The sequence below is a fragment of the Amphiprion ocellaris genome, chromosome 24, assembly GCF_022539595.1.
Source record: "Amphiprion ocellaris isolate individual 3 ecotype Okinawa chromosome 24, ASM2253959v1, whole genome shotgun sequence".
Lineage (NCBI taxonomy): Eukaryota > Metazoa > Chordata > Actinopteri > Pomacentridae > Amphiprion > Amphiprion ocellaris.
In genome coordinates, this window is record NC_072789.1 from 17,666,652 (window position 1) to 17,685,927 (window position 19,276).

Here is a 19,276-nt window from a genome sequence, read left to right on the forward strand (position 1 = left end):
CATTTGTCTGTCCATGTTTTCTGATGTGTGTCTTTTTGCTGATAAAACCAGAGTTGTTTGTGTCTCATTGTTGTTGCTTTTGTGTCTTTGTCAGAACTTTAACTTGTATTTCTAGACTACGGTATTTTTACCTGGAGGTCTGAGTGCTTCTTCCAGTCTTGTGATTTTGAGAAATTATGACTTTTTAACATTTTATATGCCAAACAATCCTGAAAACGATGAGCTGATGAAGAGACATTGTAAATACTAGTTTTTTTAACTGCACTAAACTGAGCTCACAGAGGAACCTGAGTGGACGTTGAGTTCAGTAAACATGTGGAAAACCCACGCTGAACATCAGCCGACTCATACTTTGACCCTTTGGTCAATATTCCCCCACAGAGGACAGAGAGGCAACACACACTGAAGACTGCTAGATCTGGTTCTGAGGTTCTGCTCGGAGGTCTGGATCATGATAGAACCAACATCTAAAGCAGCCGTTGTTCTGCTGCTTCTCCTGCACAGCTGTGTGGCCAACAATGGTACGAAACCCTTATTGTGTTCTTCTTAGCTATGGTAGTAGTGGTAGTACAGGTGCTGGTTTTAGTAAAGTAGTAGTAGTTGTAGTACAGCATGTTAGTAGTCACAGTAATCTCAGTTAAAGCTGAACTCACAAATCGATCTGCACAGCTTTGAGTTTATATACAGTGAATACGGAAACACAAAAAATAAACTGAGAACGATCAGAACGTCAGGTGAATGTTTCACAATGTTTTGTGGATTTTTAAATCCTTGTTTTAGTTTACCAGAAGGCAACATCACTCAAATGTCAAACCATTTTACAGTAATCTGATTACTTCTAATTTGAAGAGTACAATATTTGTTCTGACGTTAAAGAATTTAGATTTCCTGATAAAACTCAGCAAAAGTCAGTCCACCTTTCTATTTCTAATCTTTGATTTTTATGTTCTCCAAATGTCCCCGTCAATACTCATTGGCAACCCAAACTTAACCCTAACTAACCCAACCCTAACCCTTAACCCCAAACCTAACTTTTAACCCTAACTAACCCTTAACCTCAACCCTAACTAACCCAAACCTAACCCTTAACCCCAAACCTAAACCTTAACCCTAACTAACCCAAACCTAACCCTACCCTTATCCCTAACTAAGCCTACTAATCCTAAACCCTAACCCTAACTAACCTTTCTATACCTCCTGATTGACTGTTTCTGAGGTTTTATTTGGACATCGTTAGCTACTAAACTATTCTTAAAGTTTTATTTATTTGGACATCGTCAGCTACTACTGTGAAAGGTTTTTGCTGCTGTCACACTGGAAATTTCCCCCAACCTGGGGAGTAATAAAGGACTATCTTATCGAACTAAACTATTTCTAAAGTTTGATTTGTCTCCGTTACTTTCATTTGTCATTGGAGCTGCAGCTATCAGTTATAATCCAGTATTCTGTCAATCATTCTGGTGATTTATCCAGTAATCGTCTGGGTTAGGGTCTTCATCTATGTTTTGCATTCTAGGTGCGCATGTTTCAGCATCAAAAGCACTGAACAGAAATAAGCATGTGGAACATCCATGTATAGTTTAGTCTATAGAGGATTAAATGAAGAGAATCAGATTACTGGAGGAATCATAAAGTACTTCTATATCGCAGTACTGTGAGTTCTCCTTAAGGAGCTGAATACTTGGTTAACATCCCCACGATGAACCTAAACTAGAACTACTTCAGTCCTGAGGTAAATGATGGACCTGGTTTGGTATAAAAGCTGGAACACTTCATCATCTTTGTGGCAGCTGATTGGCCAACATGTTGACTGATTTTCCTCGTTTTTCTAGTTTTCCTCAACAGCCACCTGGCGTCGCAGGTTTTAGTCCGAAACCGACGAGCAAATCAGATCTTTGAGGAGATGAAACCAGGTAACGTACCTGTTACATTATTATTACTACATTATTATTACAGATTCTGCTGCCTCAAAATGAAATGACTGTTGGATTCGTATTAAAAAATAAAACATAAAACAGACCAAAATAATGTCGTCTACTGGACAAAGACTTCCTGTTTGACAGCATGTTAGAGGTTTGTTGTGGAGGAGAAGAAGAAGAACTTCAGGTGGATTAAAGGTCTGCTCTGATAGGTTCTAACTGATCAAACTCTGCTCTGATTGGTTCTAATGGACCAAACTCTGCTGTGATTGGTTCTAACTGACCAAACTCTGCCCGGATTGGTTCTAACTCACCAAACTCTGTTCTGATTGGTTCTTACGGACCAAACTCTGCTCTGATTGTTCTAACTCACCGAACTCTGTTCTGATTGGTTCTTTTGGAAAGTCAGTCAAGGAGAAACAGAATGATGACAAAGCGACACACAACAACCACAAAGACACACAACCACTACAGACTATTGTGTGTGTCATAGTGTGTCCATGTCTTGTGTGCATTTCAGTGTATTTTTGTGTGTTTTTTGTGTGTCAGGGAACATGGAGCGGGAGTGTGTGGAGGAAATCTGCGACCATGAAGAAGCCAGAGAGGTGTTCGAACAGCCGGATAAAACGGTACGACTTTAGTTTGTCTTCATCACATAGAACGGTTCTGAGATCAGGTTCCAGTTTAACCACAGAACTCACTGTGTTCCTCTAGGAGACCTTCTGGGTGAAGTACCTGGGTGAGTACCTCCTGAACAATGACTTTATTTACTTCCAGTATAAACATTAAGGTTAGGGTTTAGGGTGGAGTACCAGCTAAATGAATAATGGTTTCCATGTTTACTTCCAGTATGAACGTTATCAACAGTCCAGAACCTAGAAACACTCAGTTTATCATCAGATAAGGCAAAGAAAATCAGGAAAGCTTTCATTTAGACCATCACCTACTCCATTAACACTGTCTGATTGTTTCTGATTAAATGTCAGTGCCATCTTTGTCTTAATCTTTTTGAAATATCCGTCTTTCAGCACAATCAGATGTTTGAAATAAATACAATGAATATGACGAAGGAGCTTCTTCTTATTAGGACATAAAAATAACGGAAGGGTCTGATTTCCACTTGTGTCTTTTAATGCCGCTGATTGGAGAGTTAGCGCCACCTGCTGTTTAATTCAGCTTATATTCAGCTTGGTGAATGCCTGTATTCAGTCAGAGTTAGGCTTGCTGGTGAGGATGGTGGCGATCGTAGAATAAAGAGTTTGTGTTGCGCTATTCAAAATAAATCCGAGCATTTAGGTTATTTCTGATTATTTGATGAAACAAAAAGACTCGTATTTGAGTAAATGAACATCCATTCATAATGAACTGGTTAAAAATGAAATTTAATTCTCAGTTTTTATCATTTTGGAGGTGGTTGCAGCTTCTGGCATGGGTTAGGGTTAAAACTAAAACTAAATCAGTCTCCCCTGCAGTTATCTTAGCTTAGCACACAGACTGGAAACACAGCTCAGCAAACATTTCCAACAGAAATGTTCTGTCAGCTGGTTTAGTGATTATTTAGCCCAGTTTGGCCTCAGATTGTAGAATCTAGTGGAGACAACTAAAACGGTTTTAACAGACTCTGCTACTGCTGAATGAAGTCATTTAGCTTCAGCTGGATCCATGCGGAGGAGCAGGGCTTAATTTGAACGTTATATGTAAAGTGGAGTTTATTCAGTTGCACCGCAAACAGAATCAAAGTCCAGAACATCTCAGACTGAGTAAACAAACACCAAACCTCTGTTCTGCAGACTGTAAGGGAACTCAGATGACGAGAACAGCAGAGAACATCAACCTGGTCAGACAGTGTATTGAAGGTAAATATAAATAAATGATTGGAAAGCTGAACGTGATGTACATTAACACTGACCCAGTGTGTTTCTGCAGGTCAGTGTATTTCTGGTCAGGGACTGAACTATGAAGGAAACGTCAACATCACAAAGACTGGTCGGATGTGTCAACACTGGAGGCATCGCTTCCCCCATCCCATCTATCGGTAACTAACCCATGGAACTAACTAATGAAGGAACCAAAGAGATTAATCCAACCCTTTAAAAACATTAACTAACTAAAGACTGGTTGGATGTGTCAACACTGGAGGCTTCCCCCATCCCATCTATCAGTAACTAACCCATGGAACTAGCTAGATATGATGAAGAGATAACTGATCCAACCCTTTCAAAAGTTAACACAAATTTTTAAATTATGCAACTGTCTAATTATTGAACAATCAATGACCAAAAACTGAACCAGTAAACCAGCAGTTAACTTAGGAACAGCACAGTAACCAACCAACCAACAACTTCATCAATGGAATAATGAATTAAACTAACCAGCAGATGGATTAAATACAGAAAGAACAAGTTAGTGAGGAACCAATATGATGAAACTGAACAGAAAAACCAACATCTTAACTACCAACTCAACCAACAAACTAAAGAACTAATAAACAATAAGGTGTACTAAACTAACATATAAATAAATACCTAACGTCTACCCAACAACTAACCAGACTAAACAAAAGGCCTGATTAACAGCTAACTAACAAAACAAAGAGGAGCCATCTGATGAAGATATAAACCAGCTAACTAACGAATTTAATGACCAGACAAAACAGAAGAACAAATACAGGGTTAGGATTATGCTACAGACTAAACAGCTGATTAAAGATCAAAGGTCCAGTCAGTTAATTAACTAATAACCAAGTTACCCAACAGATAATAATGACTCCCTACAACTAATTAATTAAGTAGTTAACTAATGGAGAAACACACTGATTGGCTGACAGATCTAACCTCCATCTGGTTCACCTGTCTGTTTACCTGTTTACCTGTCTGTTCACCTGTTCACCTGTGCGTTTACCTGGTTGCCTGCAGGGAGTATAATGTTTCAGAGCCAAACAGCATCCTGGTGGAGAACTTCTGTAGAAACCCTGACAAGAAACCAGATGGCCCCTGGTGTTTCACCCAAGACCCCACGGTCCAGAAAGAGACCTGCAGGGTCCCAACATGTGGCAAGTCTCCACTCGTACCGCTGACTTAGTATAAACTCTACTGTTCCTCCGTCCACGTTCATCGTACCTGTAGTACCCCTACATCACCATCACACCTCCACTTCCTGTCTTCTCCTTCCTAGGTGAGGACTTTGTCCCCCCCACTGTGGCCCCTAAGTCAGTCAGAACTACAGAGTGTTTACCCAGTTATGGCATCGACTACGTTGGCGACCTGGACATCACCTTGGGAGGCCACACCTGTCTGCAGTGGTCGTCACCGGAAGCAACGGCCCTCAGCCGGGACAAAGAGTTCATCTCTGAGGTCAATCTGCTGAGCAACAAGTGCAGGAACCCCGACAACGACCCCGAGGGCCCCTGGTGCTACGTGGACGTCTCTGGAAACATCACAGTCGACTACTGTGACTTGGAGCTGTGCGGTAAAGTTCAAACACACAATCCACTTTCACACAAGAGTTGGTGTTTATGTAACTGCTCCTGAACGTCTCCCAGATGATCCTCTGGTGGGTGGAGAACAGATGACGGAGACCGGAGGCATGGAGCGATCCGTCTTAGGGCCCGCCAAGAAACTCTTCTTCAACCCACGAACCTTTGGACAAGGAGAGAGCGGTGGGTTCCTTCAACAAACTACGAATTCAGATTCAGTTCTAGTTCTCCTTCTGCTTCCTCTCAGGGTCCACTGGAGTTCTTCTGGCTTCTAATGCAGCTCACATCCCTGACCAGCTTCCAGTTCTGGTACATGAAGGTTCAGGAGCTGCAACATGAAGTGGACCTCAGCACCAATTCATAAAAATACGAGTTTTATTTTTGTTGGGTTTAAACATGACACGCACAGCACAGGAAGGAAAGACAGTACTCACGAGCTCAGATCTTTTACTTGCAGCAAGGGGAGACAGAGACTGCACACACTGCTGCTGCAGCCTTCCTTCTCCGAAGAGTCTGTATCTCCTCTGCATCTCTTTATTAGTTTTCAACCAGTCATGTAACATGGGGCGGCATCATGCATCAGCATATGTTAACAGAGAAAGTGTCAGAGAAAGTGTCACTTGCATTATCTTATCATATGGAACAGGTCAACCCTGTTCTCATGTTTCTTACTGTGAGTACATACAGATTACAGTTAAAATGTACATGTACTTCTCAACAAGAAGTGCTTACATATGCATACAGATACCTTAACAGTCATTCAGTGATAACCACAATGAACGTAAGTATAATTCTTCTAACAATTTTAACACATAAAAATGGAGGAGATAAACAGCAAACATCATGATGAGGTCCAGCACGCAACAGACTTCTCACATCTGACTTCTACAGGTCAGAGATAATTAGTCATGAAGCAGGTAATGCAACTAACCAGTCATTAGTCTAGTTGACTGACTGGAAAAGGAACACTTGTTTGGACCTGGTTGGTAGTAATCCGATTACTTAACTGGGCAGGAACAAGGTGAACTGACTGGTTAACTTTTACCTCCAGCAGGTAATCAGGTAAATGGTGAGTAAAATGGCAGATTAACTAGCTGGTTGATTCCTCAACCAACTAGTTAATATTTTTTTCATCCACTTTCTGAAACTGACTAAAGGTTTATTTAGTGGCAGATGAGATAATTAACTGGTTAGCTGGTTAGCAGCCAGGTTAGCAGGAAGTTTATAGCTTCAGAAAGAAATGGAGGGAACTCATTAAGTGGTTATTATTGATTAAACTGGCAGACTACCTGGTTACCTGGCTCCTTGTTACCTGGTTACCCGGCTCCTGGTTAACTGGTTACCTGACTCCTGGTTACCTGACTCCTGGTTACCTGGCTCCTGGTTACCTGGTTATCTGGCTCCTGGTTACCTGGCTCTTTGTTACCTGGTTATCTGGCTCCTTGTTACCTGGTTATCTGGCTCCTGGTTACCTGGTTATCTGGCTCCTGGTTACCTGGCTCTTTGTTACCTGGTTATCTGGCTCCTGGTTAGCTGGCTCCTGGTTACCTGGCTCTTTGTTACCTGGTTATCTGGCTCTTGGTTACCTGACTCCTGGTTACCTGGCTCTTTGTTACCTGGTTATCTGGCTCCTTGTTACCTGGTTACCTGGCTCCTGGGTACCTGGTCCTGGTTACCTGGCTAATGGTTACCTGGCTCCTGGTTACCTGGCTCCTTCATTGACAGTCCAGTTGATAGGGTTAGGGTTAAATCTGCTTCACTGACTGTTTGACTTACTGGTGTGATGAGCCATTTACAGCTTAACTAACTGGTTTACTGGTTTCTCAGCTCATAGGTGACTAGATATCTGTTTACCAAATATTCTGGGAATAATTACATTAGATAATTAACTGGCTAGTTTATTTAATCTGGTGCTGACTCAGTAACTAGTTGGTTAACTGGTTGACTACCTGGTTGAGTGAAAGTGTGGGGCAGGAAACTGGTTAACTGACTGGTTTACTGACTGGTTAACTGACTGATGAACTGGTTGGTGACATGATTCCTGAACTGACTGGTTAGTGTTAGATATACAGGTTGAGTTGTCCAGCTTACGTTAGCGGTTCATTGACCTACTGACTGGTTCTGTACTGGTTAGTTACCCATCTTCCTGACTGGTTTACTGGTTGGATGTGTTGCAGACTGTGGACAGCGCCCCCTGTTTGAAAAGCAGAACAAGAAGGACGCCAAGGAGGACGAGCTGCTGGAGTCCTACAGAGAGAAACGTATCGTTGGAGGCGATGACGCCGAGGTGGCCTCAGCGCCATGGTAACCACACCTATAACAGGCCGTCGCCATGGTAACCACACCTACAACAAGCCATCACCATGGTAACCACACCTATAACAGGCCTCAGCACCATGGTAACCACACCTACAACAGGCCGTCGCCATGGTAACCACACCTACAACAGGCCGTCACCATGGTAACCACACCTATAACATAGGCCTCAGCATCATGGTAACCACACCTATAACAGGCCATCCCCATGGTAACCACACCTATAAGAAAATAAGCAAACCATTTATTCATATAAACAGATCGATGCTATAATATCTGAGCGATGATTGACACAACTAGAAGAGCAACATGCCAACAGACAGACTTTAATAAAACTTAGAGCATGTCAGTGTTCATTAATCCCATAATAATCAGGTGTTCCTGTCGGCAGGCAGGTGATGCTGTACAAACGCAGCCCACAGGAGCTGCTGTGTGGAGCCAGTCTGATCAGTGATCAGTGGATCCTCACTGCAGCCCACTGCATCCTGTACCCGCCCTGGAACAAGAACTTCACCACCAGCGACATCCTGGTCCGTCTGGGAAAGCACAACCGAGCCAAGTAAGACGCCGCCTGGGTTCTAACATTCACGTCGGCTATGTGGTCCGTGTTTCTGCAGATAGCTGATGGAATATCTTCTCAGGTTTGAGCGCGGAGTTGAGAAAATCGTCGCCATCGATGAAATCATCGTCCACCCCAAGTACAACTGGAAGGAAAACCTGAACCGAGACATCGCTCTGCTGCACATGAGACGGCCGGTTGTATTCACTGATGAGATCCACCCGGTCTGTCTGCCCAACAAGAAGGTCGCCAAGTTGTAAGACAAACACAGAAACAGACTATGTTTCCAACTAACCTAACTAACCCAGAGGTGGAGAGATTGGAGACATCCTGGACACTAACAACGGGCTGAAAAGCCTGAATCCTACTAAAACTCAAATAGTTCCAGTAAACCAGTCATTGTGTAATTGGACTGGACAGTCCCTGAAGGGGGTTCAGACGTAGTTCAGTGTTTCATCAAGGTCTTTGATTGACACCTTTAGTCAGCTAAACTCCAGCAAATGCTAAAATCATTCTCCTCCACCAGGGCAAAGGTCCTCTACCAGAAAATTATAGATCTGAAACAGAGAATGCCCTCAAACCTGGTGAACTTTGAATAGTGAGCAGAAGATGGAGGAACGTTGAGCTTCGTCCAGACGAGGAGCTCAGAGCTACAGACAGTTCAGGAGGTTCTATTAGAAGGTTTCTGGATTTATTCAGTCAAACCTACAACAGCTTGACTCAGTCAGGTCAAATACAAAGAACAGTAAGTGAGACTTCAGCACAGCATGTATCTAACCCTGAGCTAAAGATCCAGATCATCTATCTACCTGTTTTCCACCTTTAGATCCTCATGAGGAAACATCAAATGTTGGCACAGGTCTAACTTCATGTAAAATCCAGTAGTTTGTACAATTACTTGCTTCCTGTTGATGAGTTTCTGACCCTCTGATTGGTGTTTTCCTGCCAGTCTGATGACTGAAGGCTATAAGGGACGAGTGACCGGTTGGGGGAACCTGAAGGAAACCTGGAACCCAGCAGCAAGAAATTTACCCACAGTCCTTCAGCAAATCCATCTACCAATCGTGGACCAGGACATCTGCAGAGCCTCCACCTCAGTCCGGATCACCAACAACATGTTCTGTGCTGGTAGCGCTTCTATGTTTGTTCAATTAGCAAGAAACTGCATGTTGTCTTTTCACCCAGGATGGAAAAGTTTAAACTGAACTATCTGAAGGTTCAGACACGTTCTCCAGATGGTGAATCTTCTGAAACCGTTGATTTATCCTCCAGTGCTACTTTGAGGGTCTAGTTGGCTTTAATCTGTCGGCCAGTATCAGGATGGTTTACAGGTGAACCTCCAAACGGTCCTGGTTCAGCTCTAAATACAGACGCTGTGTTTCAGGATATAAACCAGAGGACAGCCAACGAGGCGACGCCTGTGAGGGAGACAGCGGTGGACCGTTTGTGATGAAGGTGAGAACCTTCATTCTGACAGAAGAACATTTACTGTTCTATAGAACAGACTGTTTATTAACCACTGAAACATCCCAATGGATGGAAACACCACAGAACGTAAACTGATCTGTCTGTTGTTTGTCCAACAGTCACAATCTGACATCAAATATTTCCTGAAAAGATTCTTTGTAATATTTGGTAATATTCCTGACTTCTTTGTATAAATATCTTGTTATTATGACCATTAATAGCCTTTAAACAGCCAGTTTCCATGTTGTAAACGGTAACAGCAGCAGAGTCAAGAACCCTCCTATGTTCTGTTTAGTACCCGGCGGAGAACCGCTGGTACCAGGTGGGCGTGGTGTCGTGGGGTGAAGGCTGCGACCGTGACGGAAAGTACGGCTTCTACACTCACCTGTTCAGGATGAGCAGGTGGATGAGGAAAGTTATCGAGAAGACGGGAGGAGACGACGACTAGACAGAAACCAGCTGACATCACTTCCTGTCAGAGCAACAAGCTGCTAATAAAGTTTATCCACATCTCACCTCTGGTCTCATTAAATCTCTGTTTATAGAAGCACAGATACAGAACTTTCAAACATCAGTCACGATGTTCACAAAACAACATTTTACAGTTTCAAATCAACACAAACATGACAGATGAGTATTATTAAACACAACTGATATCCTCACTAACCAATCACAATCCTGCTTCCTGTGAGCCGTCCAATCAGAACCTCGCTAATGATCACGTCATAATTAGTTCAGATGATAAACCTTGCCCTGTGGTGATCTGGTACTAATTAGAATTCACCTTTTATAAAACCTATTTTCAGATTTTAAACCTGCAGAGCATCAGCAACTGCTGTCAGTCTGAGGATGGTTTTATCTCACCGTGTTTAGAAGTTTCCCTCTACAGCTGAATAAACACTGATGTTCTAGAAACCGTGTCTTTATTCTAATCCCATCAACACTCAGAGATGTTCAGCAGGGGAATAAAGCAGTTCTGGGCTTTTATGCATCAATTGACTGATACTTTCTGGACATTTCCAATATGTGACCGATGTATTTGGACATTTTACAGATATTTCAGACCTTCTGCTGACAGATTTGTATTTTTTAGAGCAGCCCTGAACCTTGAACTGAAACTTCATTGGTGATTTCTGAGGATTCAGCTTCCGTCCATGAAGGTCTTTATAAAGAACCTTGACCCAGAAACTGGGTCGAAACTGTTCATTCATGATCTAATTACTGTTCGTTGGACATTTCAATAATAGTTTGTAACGAAACAAAAACAAAACTCTGGCTCCACTTTCATGATGAGTTCCTGAACTTTAAATCCTGTCAGGTTTTAGTTTCTCTCAGACTGACCCACACATCTGCTGAGGGTCCAAGAAGCTGAATGAGTTGAATTCAGGGTTCCTCCGTCTCCACCTGGCTGTCTGCAGTCCTGTGGGTCAGCAGGTGTCTGTTCAGGTGGGTTTTGCGGGTGTAGCTCTTTGGACAGTAGATGCAGCCGTACGGCCGGACGTTGCTGTGGGACAACATGTGTTTCTTCAGATCAAACTTCCTCCGTAAACATTTACCGCATTCTGGACACGAGAACGGCTTCTCACCTGGAAAACAGAAGCAGAACAGTTCAGAACAGCAGCAGAACACCTGGACACAAAACCACACCTGGAGACAAAACCACACCTGGAGACAAAACCACACGTGGAGACAAAACCACACCTGGAGTCAAAACCGCACCTGGAGACAAAACCACACCTGAGACACAAAACCACACCTGGAGACAAAACCACACCTGGAGACAAAACCACACGTGGAGACAAAACCACACCTGGAGTCAAAACCACACCTGGAGACAAAACCACACCTGAGACACAAAACCACACCTGGAGACAAAACCACGCCTGAGACACAAAACCACACCTGAGACACAAAACCACACCTGGAGACAAAACCACACCTGAGACACAAAACCACACCTGAGACACAAAACCACACCTGAGACACAAAACCACACCTGAGACAAAACCACACCTGGAGACAAAACCACACCTGAGACACAAAACCACACCTGGAGACAAAACCACACCTGAGAAACAAAACCACACCTGGAGACAAAACCACACCTGGGAGTCCAGAAAACACTCAGTACACATGGAATCAGTCAGATGAATGATGACATGCTACTTCCAGTGACTGTAAAGGTGTTACAGGAGTTTACAGGTGTTCTAATGACTGTACAGGTGTTACAGGTGTTTACAGGTGTTCTAGTGACTGTACAGGTGTTTACAGGTGTTCTAATGACTGTGCAGGTGTTAGAGGTGTTACAGGTGTTTACAGGTGTTCCAGTGACTGCACAGGTGTTTACAGGTGTTCCAGTGACTGTACAGGTGTTTACAGGTGTTCCAGTGACTGTACAGGTGTTTACAGGTGTTTACAGGTGTTCTATTGACTGTACAGGTGTTTACAGGTGTTCCAGGTGTTTACAGGTGTTCTAATGACTGTACAGGTGTTTACAGGTGTTCTAGTCACTGTACAGGTGTTTACAGGTGTTCTAATGACTATACAGGTGTTTACAGGTGTTCTAATGACTGTACAAGGGTTTACAGGTGTTCTAATGACTGTACATGTGTTTACAGGTGTTCTAGTCACTGTACAGGTGTTTACAGGTGTTCTAATGACTATACAGGTGTTTACAGGTATTCTAATGACTGTACATGAGTTTACAGGTGTTCTAATGACTGCAGTTGTTTACAGGTGTTCCAGGTGTTCTAATGACTGTATAGGTGTTTAAAGGTGTTCTAGTGACTGTATAGGTGTTTCCAGGTGTTCTAGTGACTGTACAGGTGTTTACAGGTGTTCTAATGACTGTACAGGTGTTCCAGGTGTTTACATTCTGTGTTGAGTAGATAAGGTAGGTTGTGTTTTTTTTCCTCTCTTTTCCCTGTCCCCAGGTATGCTCAGTGGCCAGGTGCACCTGTTGCTCGTTACCAATCGGCAGGGATGGTTAAAAGATGAGTCGGCCTGAACGTCATGGCCAGTGGGCCAGATCAGCTGCCAGAGTGTGGTGTAGTGTTGTCTTGCACGGGTCTAAGGGACCCGTGTTGGATCATTTGGAGTGCTGTGTTGGATTTGTCTTGCTGGACAAAAATAAACGTCTTATCGGTTGACGTCTCACCAACAGATTTCCTGCCTCTTTGTTGTCGTATGTGTTGCTTCCCTCATCCCCTAGCTGTCGGGACGTAACATAGTGACTGCACAGGTGTTTACAGGTGTTCTAATGACTGTACAGGTGTTAACAGGTGTTCTAATGACTGTGCAGGTGTTCCAGGTGTTTACAGGTGTTCTAATGACTATACAGGTGTTTACAGGTGTTCCAGGTGTTTACAGGTGTTCTAATGATTGTACAGGTGTTTACAGGTGTTCTAGTGACTGTACGGGTATTTACAGGTGTTCTAATGATTGTACAGGTGTTTACGGGTGTTTACAGGTGTTCTATTGACTGTACAGGTGTTTACAGGTGTTCTAGTGACTGTACAGGTGTTTACAGGTGTTCCAGGTGTTTACAGGTGTTCTAATGAGTGTACAGGTGTTTACAGGTGTTCTAATGACTGTATAGGTGTTTACAGGTGTTCCAGGTGTTCTAATGACTGCATCGGTGTTTACAGGTGTTTACAGGTGTTCTAATGATTGTACATGTGTTTCAGGTGTTCTAATGACTGTGCAGTTGTTTACAGGTGTTCTAGTGACTGTACAGGTGTTTACAGGTGTTCTAATGACTGTACAGGTGTTCCAGGTGTTTTAGTGACTGCACAGGTGTTTACAGGTGTTCTAATGACTGTACAGGTGTTAACAGGTGTTCTAATGACTGTGCAGGTGTTCCAGGTGTTTACAGGTGTTCTAATGAATATACAGGTGTTTACAGGTGTTCCAGGTGTTTACAGGTATTCTAATGATTGTACAGGTGTTTACAGGTGTTTTAATGTTTATACAGGTGTTTACAGGTGTTTTAATGATTGTACAGGTGTTTACAGGTGTTCTAGTAACTGTACAGGTATTTACAGGTGTTCTAGTGACTGTATAGGTGTTTACAGTTGTTCTATTGACTGTACAGGTGTTTACAGGTGTTCCAGGTGTTTACAGGTGTTCTAGTGACTGTATAGGTGTTTACAGGTGTTCCAGGTGTTTACAGGTGTTCTAATGACTGTACAGGTGTTTACAGGTGTTCTAATGACTGTACAGGTGTTTACAGGTGTTCTAATGACTGTACAGGTGTTTACAGGTGTTCCAGGTGTTCTAATGACTGTATAGGTGTTTAAAGGTGTTCTAGTGACTGTATAGGTGTTTCCAGGTGTTCTAGTGACTGTACAGGTGTTTACAGGTGTTCTAATGACTGTGCAGTTGTTTACAGGTGTTCTAATGACTGTACAGGTGTTTACAGGTGTTCTAATGACTGCAGTTGTTTACAGGTGTTCCAGGTGTTCTAATGACTGTATAGGTGTTTACAGGTGTTCCAGGTGTTTACAGGTGTTCTAATGACTGTACAGGTGTTTACAGGTGTTCTAGTCACTGTACAGGTGTTTACAGGTGTTCTAATGACTGTACAGGTGTTTACAGGTGTTCTAATGACTGCAGTTGTTTACAGGTGTTCCAGGTGTTCAAATGACTGTATAGGTGTTTAAAGGTGTTCTAGTGACTGTATAGGTGTTTCCAGGTGTTCTAGTGACTGTACAGGTGTTTAAAGGTGTTCTAGTGACTGTATACGTGTTTAAAGGTGTTCTAGTGACTGTATAGGTGTTTAAAGGTGTTCTAGTGACTGTACAGGTGTTTACAGGTGTTCTAATGACTGTGCAGTTGTTTACAGGTGTTCCAGGTGTTCTAATGATTATATAGGTGTTTACAGGTGTTCTAATGACTGTATAGGTGTTTACAGGTGTTCCAGGTGTTCTAATGACTGTATAGGTGTTTACAGGTGTTTACAGGTGTTCTAATGATTGTACATGTGTTTCAGGTGTTCTAATGACTGTGCAGTTGTTTACAGGTGTTCTAGTGACTGTACAGGTGTTTCAGGTGTTTTAGTGACTGCACAGGTGTTTACAGGTGTTCTAATGACTGTACAGGTGTTAACAGGTGTTCTAATGACTGTGCAGGTGTTCCAGGTGTTTACAGGTGTTCTAATGACTATACAGGTGTTTACAGGTGTTCCAGGTGTTTACAGGTATTCTAATGATTGTACAGGTGTTTACAGGTGTTTTAATGATTATACAGGTGTTTACAGGTGTTCTAATGATTGTACAGGTGTTTACAGGTGTTCTAGTGACTGTACAGGTATTTACAGGTGTTCTAATGATTGTACCGGTGTTTACAGGTGTTCTAATGATTGTACAGGTGTTTACAGGTGTTCTAGTGACTGTATAGGTGTTTACAGGTGTATCAGGTGTTCTAATGACTGTACAGGTGTTTACAGGTGTTCTAATGATTGTACAGGTGTTTACAGGTGTTCTAATGATTGTACAGGTGTTCCAGGTGTTCTAATGACTGTGCAGTTGTTTACAGGTGTTCTAGTGACTGTATAGGTGTTTCCAGCAGTCTTACCGGTGTGGATCCGGCGGTGCTCCGTCAGGTGGCAGGAGATGGAGAAGGCCTTTCCACAGTCCTGGCAGACGTAGGGCCGTTCTCCAGTGTGAGTTCTCATGTGTTTCTGCAGGTCGCCTCCAGAGGGCCAGCCTTTACCGCACACCGTGCACACGTACGGCCGTTCTCCGGTGTGCCGCCGGACGTGCACGTTGAGGCCTGCCAGCGCGGTGAAGTCCTTGGGGCAGTAGGGGCAGCGGTAGGGCCTCTCTCCAGTGTGCGTCCTCAGATGTCCCTCCAGGCCGTCCCGGGTCTTGAAGCGTTTGCCACATTGAGGACACAGGAAGCGGCTGTCGGCGCCGTGGCTTGCCCGGTGGGAGTGTAGGCCCGTCAGGGAACCGTACGTTTTACTGCACTGGTCGCACTGGTACGACCGGAAGGTGTGCGTTCGCTGGTGGATACGGAGCTGCGTCACACCTGAACACACACATTTAATGAATTCAACATCAGGTCTGCAGTTGGAGACAACAAACATCTAAAACCTGGAGAAGTGAAGTCAGGTTAGCATCATTCACTGCAGGTGTTTCCTCTCTGATTAGAAGATAAAGAACAAACATGAGAAATGTAAAAACTTAAAAGGAAAAAGCAGATTCTACTGTGTCCAGAAGTTAAAGAAAGGTTAAACAGTCCACTTTCTAATCTGACCCAGAGACCAGTCCCGATGCCCTGCTAGCTAGCTAGCTAACTGAAGAGCCTCCAGGGTCTGTAGTGGAGGAGAAGGTGGTGAAGTCCAGGAAGCTAGTCCTTCACTGGACCAGCAGACTAAACCCTGACATGGTCCATCCAGTGTTCAGCTTCTTTAACGTTTTCTGTACTGACTGCCCAACTCTGGAAACAGCAGCATCAGTGCAGGGAAACGGAGCTAAACAGCTGCATTCACTGACATCTACAGACGTGTAGCTGATGAAGTCCAACCCTCTGGATGTCTCTTAACACCTGCTGTCCTCCAGATTTTCGCCCCTTCAGAGAAAAGACACAAAAAAATCTCCTTTTTCCTTTTAAATGTTTGTCATGTTTGTTCTGTACCTTCTGATCAGAGGAAATACAGTGAATGATTCTAACTGCTTTACTTCGTTTAACCACAAGAACCTGCAGCTTTCAAACACGTCTTTTCTTTCCAAGAAAAAATCAGCCACAAACTGAATAAGACTGCTGGATCATAACATCAGTTACAGGTCTACCTGGACGTTTACCTGAGAAGCTCTGGTCTCTACCTGGACGTTTACCTGAGAAGCTCTGGTCTCTACCTGGACGTTTACCTGAGAAGTTCTGGTCTCTACCTGGACGTTTACCTGTGAAGCTCTGGTCTCTACCTGGATGGTTTTACCTACGAAGCTCTGGTCTCTACCTGGACGGTTACCTGAGAAGCTCTGGTCTCTACGTGGATGGTTTTACCTGCGAAGCTCTGGTCTCTACCTGGATGGTTTTACCTGAGAAGCTCTGGTCTCTACCTGGATGGTTTTACCTGCGAAGCTCTGGTCTCTACCTGGACGGGTTACCTGAGAAGCTCTGGTCTCTACCTGGACGTATACCTGAGAAGCTCTGGTCTCTACCTGGACGTTTACCTGAGAAGCTCTGGTCTCTACCTGGACATAATAATAATAATAATAATACCTCTAATTTATAATGCACTTTACATATAAAATCTCAAAGTGCTACAATGCATTTAAAGAAACATTTTAGAAACAGTAGTAATATGTTTAGACCTTAAATAAGACTGTCTTTAGCCCTTTCTTAAATGACTCCGGGGACTGTGGGGCCCTCAGGGGTAGTGGTAGTGTGTTCCACAGTTCAGGAGCAGCTGTCTGGAACGCTCTGTCGCCCATTGTTCTCAGGTTGGATCTTGGAGTGCACATAAGGTTGGCATTAGTGGATCGAAGTTGTCTGGAGATGGTGCGAAGGGTTAGGAGTTCTGAAAGGTAGTCTGGGGCATGTCCATGAATGCACTGGTAGGCAAGCAGACAGATTTTGTACTGGATGCGTTTTGCGATTGGAAGCCAGTGGAGGTTACGGAGGACGGGTGTAATGTGAGCGTGTTTGGGCATCCTCGTCAGGATCCTGGCGGCGGTGTTTTGCACGTGTTGAAGCTTTTGGAGGCTTTTTGCTGGGATCCTGACGAGGAGGGCATTGCAGTAGTCCAGCCTGGAGGAGACAAAGGCATGAACCAGCTTCTCAGCATCGGAGGGGGAGAGAGTGGGACGAAGTTTTGAGATGTTTTTTAGATGAAAAAATGAGATTTTACACAGATTTTGTATGTGGTGTTCAAATGACAAATGTGGGTCAAAGATGACTCCCAAATTTCTTACAGAGGAAGAGAGAGAAATGGAGAAATCAGAGAGTGAGATAGCAGAGATGGGAGAGGATTTGAGCTGGTGAGGGGTCCCTATGAGAATGGCTTCAGTCTTAGAAGCATTCAGTTGAAGGAAGTTTTCTGCTAACCATGCCCTTGTCTCCTCCAGGCAGGCTATCAGGGCTGATGGTGCCGAAGTGGAATTGGGGTCAGTGTGCAGGTAGAGCTGAGTATCATCGGCATAGCAGTGAAAGGACATTCCATGCTTGCCCAGGGGGAGTATGTAGATGTTGAAAAGGGTGGGGCCAAGGACAGACCCCTGAGGGACCCCACAGGTGACAAAGTGGGGTCTTGACTTGGCATCCCCCAGGACCACATACTCAGTTCTACCTGCCAGGAATGATTTGAACCAGTCTAGCACAGTACTGGACAGACCAATATTGTATTGCAGTTGGTGGAGAAGGATGTTGTGATCAACTGTATCAAAGGCAGCTGTTAAGTCCAGGAGGATGAGAAGTGATGGAGAGCCCTGGTCAGAGGCCACCAAAAGGTCACTGCTGACCCTGACCAGGGCTGTCTCTGTACTGTGAGCTAAACGGAAACCAGACTGGAATTTCTTGTATAGTGAGTATCTGGATAAATGATCGTGGAGCTGGCCAGCTACAACCTTCTCCAGAACCTTCGAAAGGAATGGAAGGTTTGAGATAGGTCTGTAGCTGGCCAGGTCTTGAGGATTAAGGTGGTGTTTTTTGAGATGTGGTTTGATCAGCGCTGTTTTGAGAGTGGATGGAACATGACCAGAGCGGAGTGAACAGTTTATAATTGTGGTAATGAGGGGGCTGAGAGCTGAAGTGTTGCATTTTATCAGAAAGGAAGGGAGTGGGTCTAGAGCACAGGTTGATGGTTTGATTTGACGAAGCATTGCTTCAATCTCCTGCACCTCCACCTCCACAAAGTCAGCAAAGCTGTAGTCAGGAGTAACAGATGCTAAGGGCATGTGGGTAGTTCGGGCAAGAGGTCCACGAATGTTGTCTACTTTGAGTGAGAAGAAGTCACAGAAATTATTGCACTGATCCTGTGTTGCACAAATAATTGAGGATGTTCTGGGTTTTAGGAGATGATTTATGGTTGTAAAGAGTTGTTTTGAGTTTCCTGAATTTTTATTGATTATACAGGAGTAGTAGACGGATTTGACTTCAGATAACAAACTGGAGTAGTGCTTCTGATGGTCCCGATATGCAGTTTTATGCACAGTAAGGCCAGATTTCACATAGCGTCTTTCAAGAATCCGTCCAGCTGTTTTTACTTTCCTCAGTTCCGGAGTAAACCATGGAGCTGAGTGAAGGTAAGTGATGGTTCTTGATCTTACTGGAGCATGACTGTCTAAAAGACTGTGCAAGTTGGTGTTATAATACTGCACAGCTTCTTCAGCGGTAGTGAAGTCTGTAGACAGTTCTTTGAGAGAAGCAGACAGGGCAGTTTGATCAATTTTATCTAAATTCCTAAAGCAGATTTGCCTCTTGCTTTTATCAAGTAATGAGGATGCTGGTAGTTCCATTGACACAGCACAGTGATCTGACACACCCATGTCATACACCTGGAGGCTCTTCACTGGAAGAGAGTCTGTTATCACCAAA

General features: G+C 43.7%; 2 protein-coding genes across 10 annotated transcripts in view; one reads left to right on the top strand and one right to left on the bottom strand.

Moving 5' to 3' along the window:
• Positions 1-361: 361 nt before the first annotated feature.
• On the top strand, positions 362-10,251 carry f2 (coagulation factor II (thrombin)). Its single transcript, XM_023297193.3, has 15 exons — positions 362-521; positions 1,833-1,913; positions 2,469-2,548; positions 2,634-2,658; positions 3,710-3,775; positions 3,846-3,954; positions 4,835-4,971; positions 5,094-5,387; positions 5,461-5,577; positions 7,572-7,698; positions 8,102-8,269; positions 8,352-8,525; positions 9,219-9,397; positions 9,654-9,724; positions 10,032-10,251. The coding sequence occupies exons 1-15, from the start codon at positions 452-454 to the stop codon at positions 10,182-10,184; spliced, it is 1,851 nt and encodes a 616-aa protein (XP_023152961.1). The 5' UTR covers positions 362-451; the 3' UTR covers positions 10,185-10,251.
• Positions 10,252-10,258: 7 nt separating this feature from the next.
• The window catches only part of LOC111587271 (zinc finger protein ZFMSA12A-like), a 36,612-nt gene continuing 27,594 nt past the window's right edge, over positions 10,259-19,276 (bottom strand). For all 9 annotated transcript variants that reach the window (XM_035942411.2, XM_035942407.2, XM_035942410.2 and 6 more), the window contains 2 exons: positions 15,311-15,766; positions 10,259-11,322 (listed from right to left, as the gene is read on the bottom strand). In XM_035942411.2, the coding sequence (XP_035798304.1) occupies positions 11,120-11,322; positions 15,311-15,766 (659 nt within the window). In that variant the 3' untranslated portion in view covers positions 10,259-11,119. The remainder of the gene's footprint in view (positions 11,323-15,310; positions 15,767-19,276) is intronic.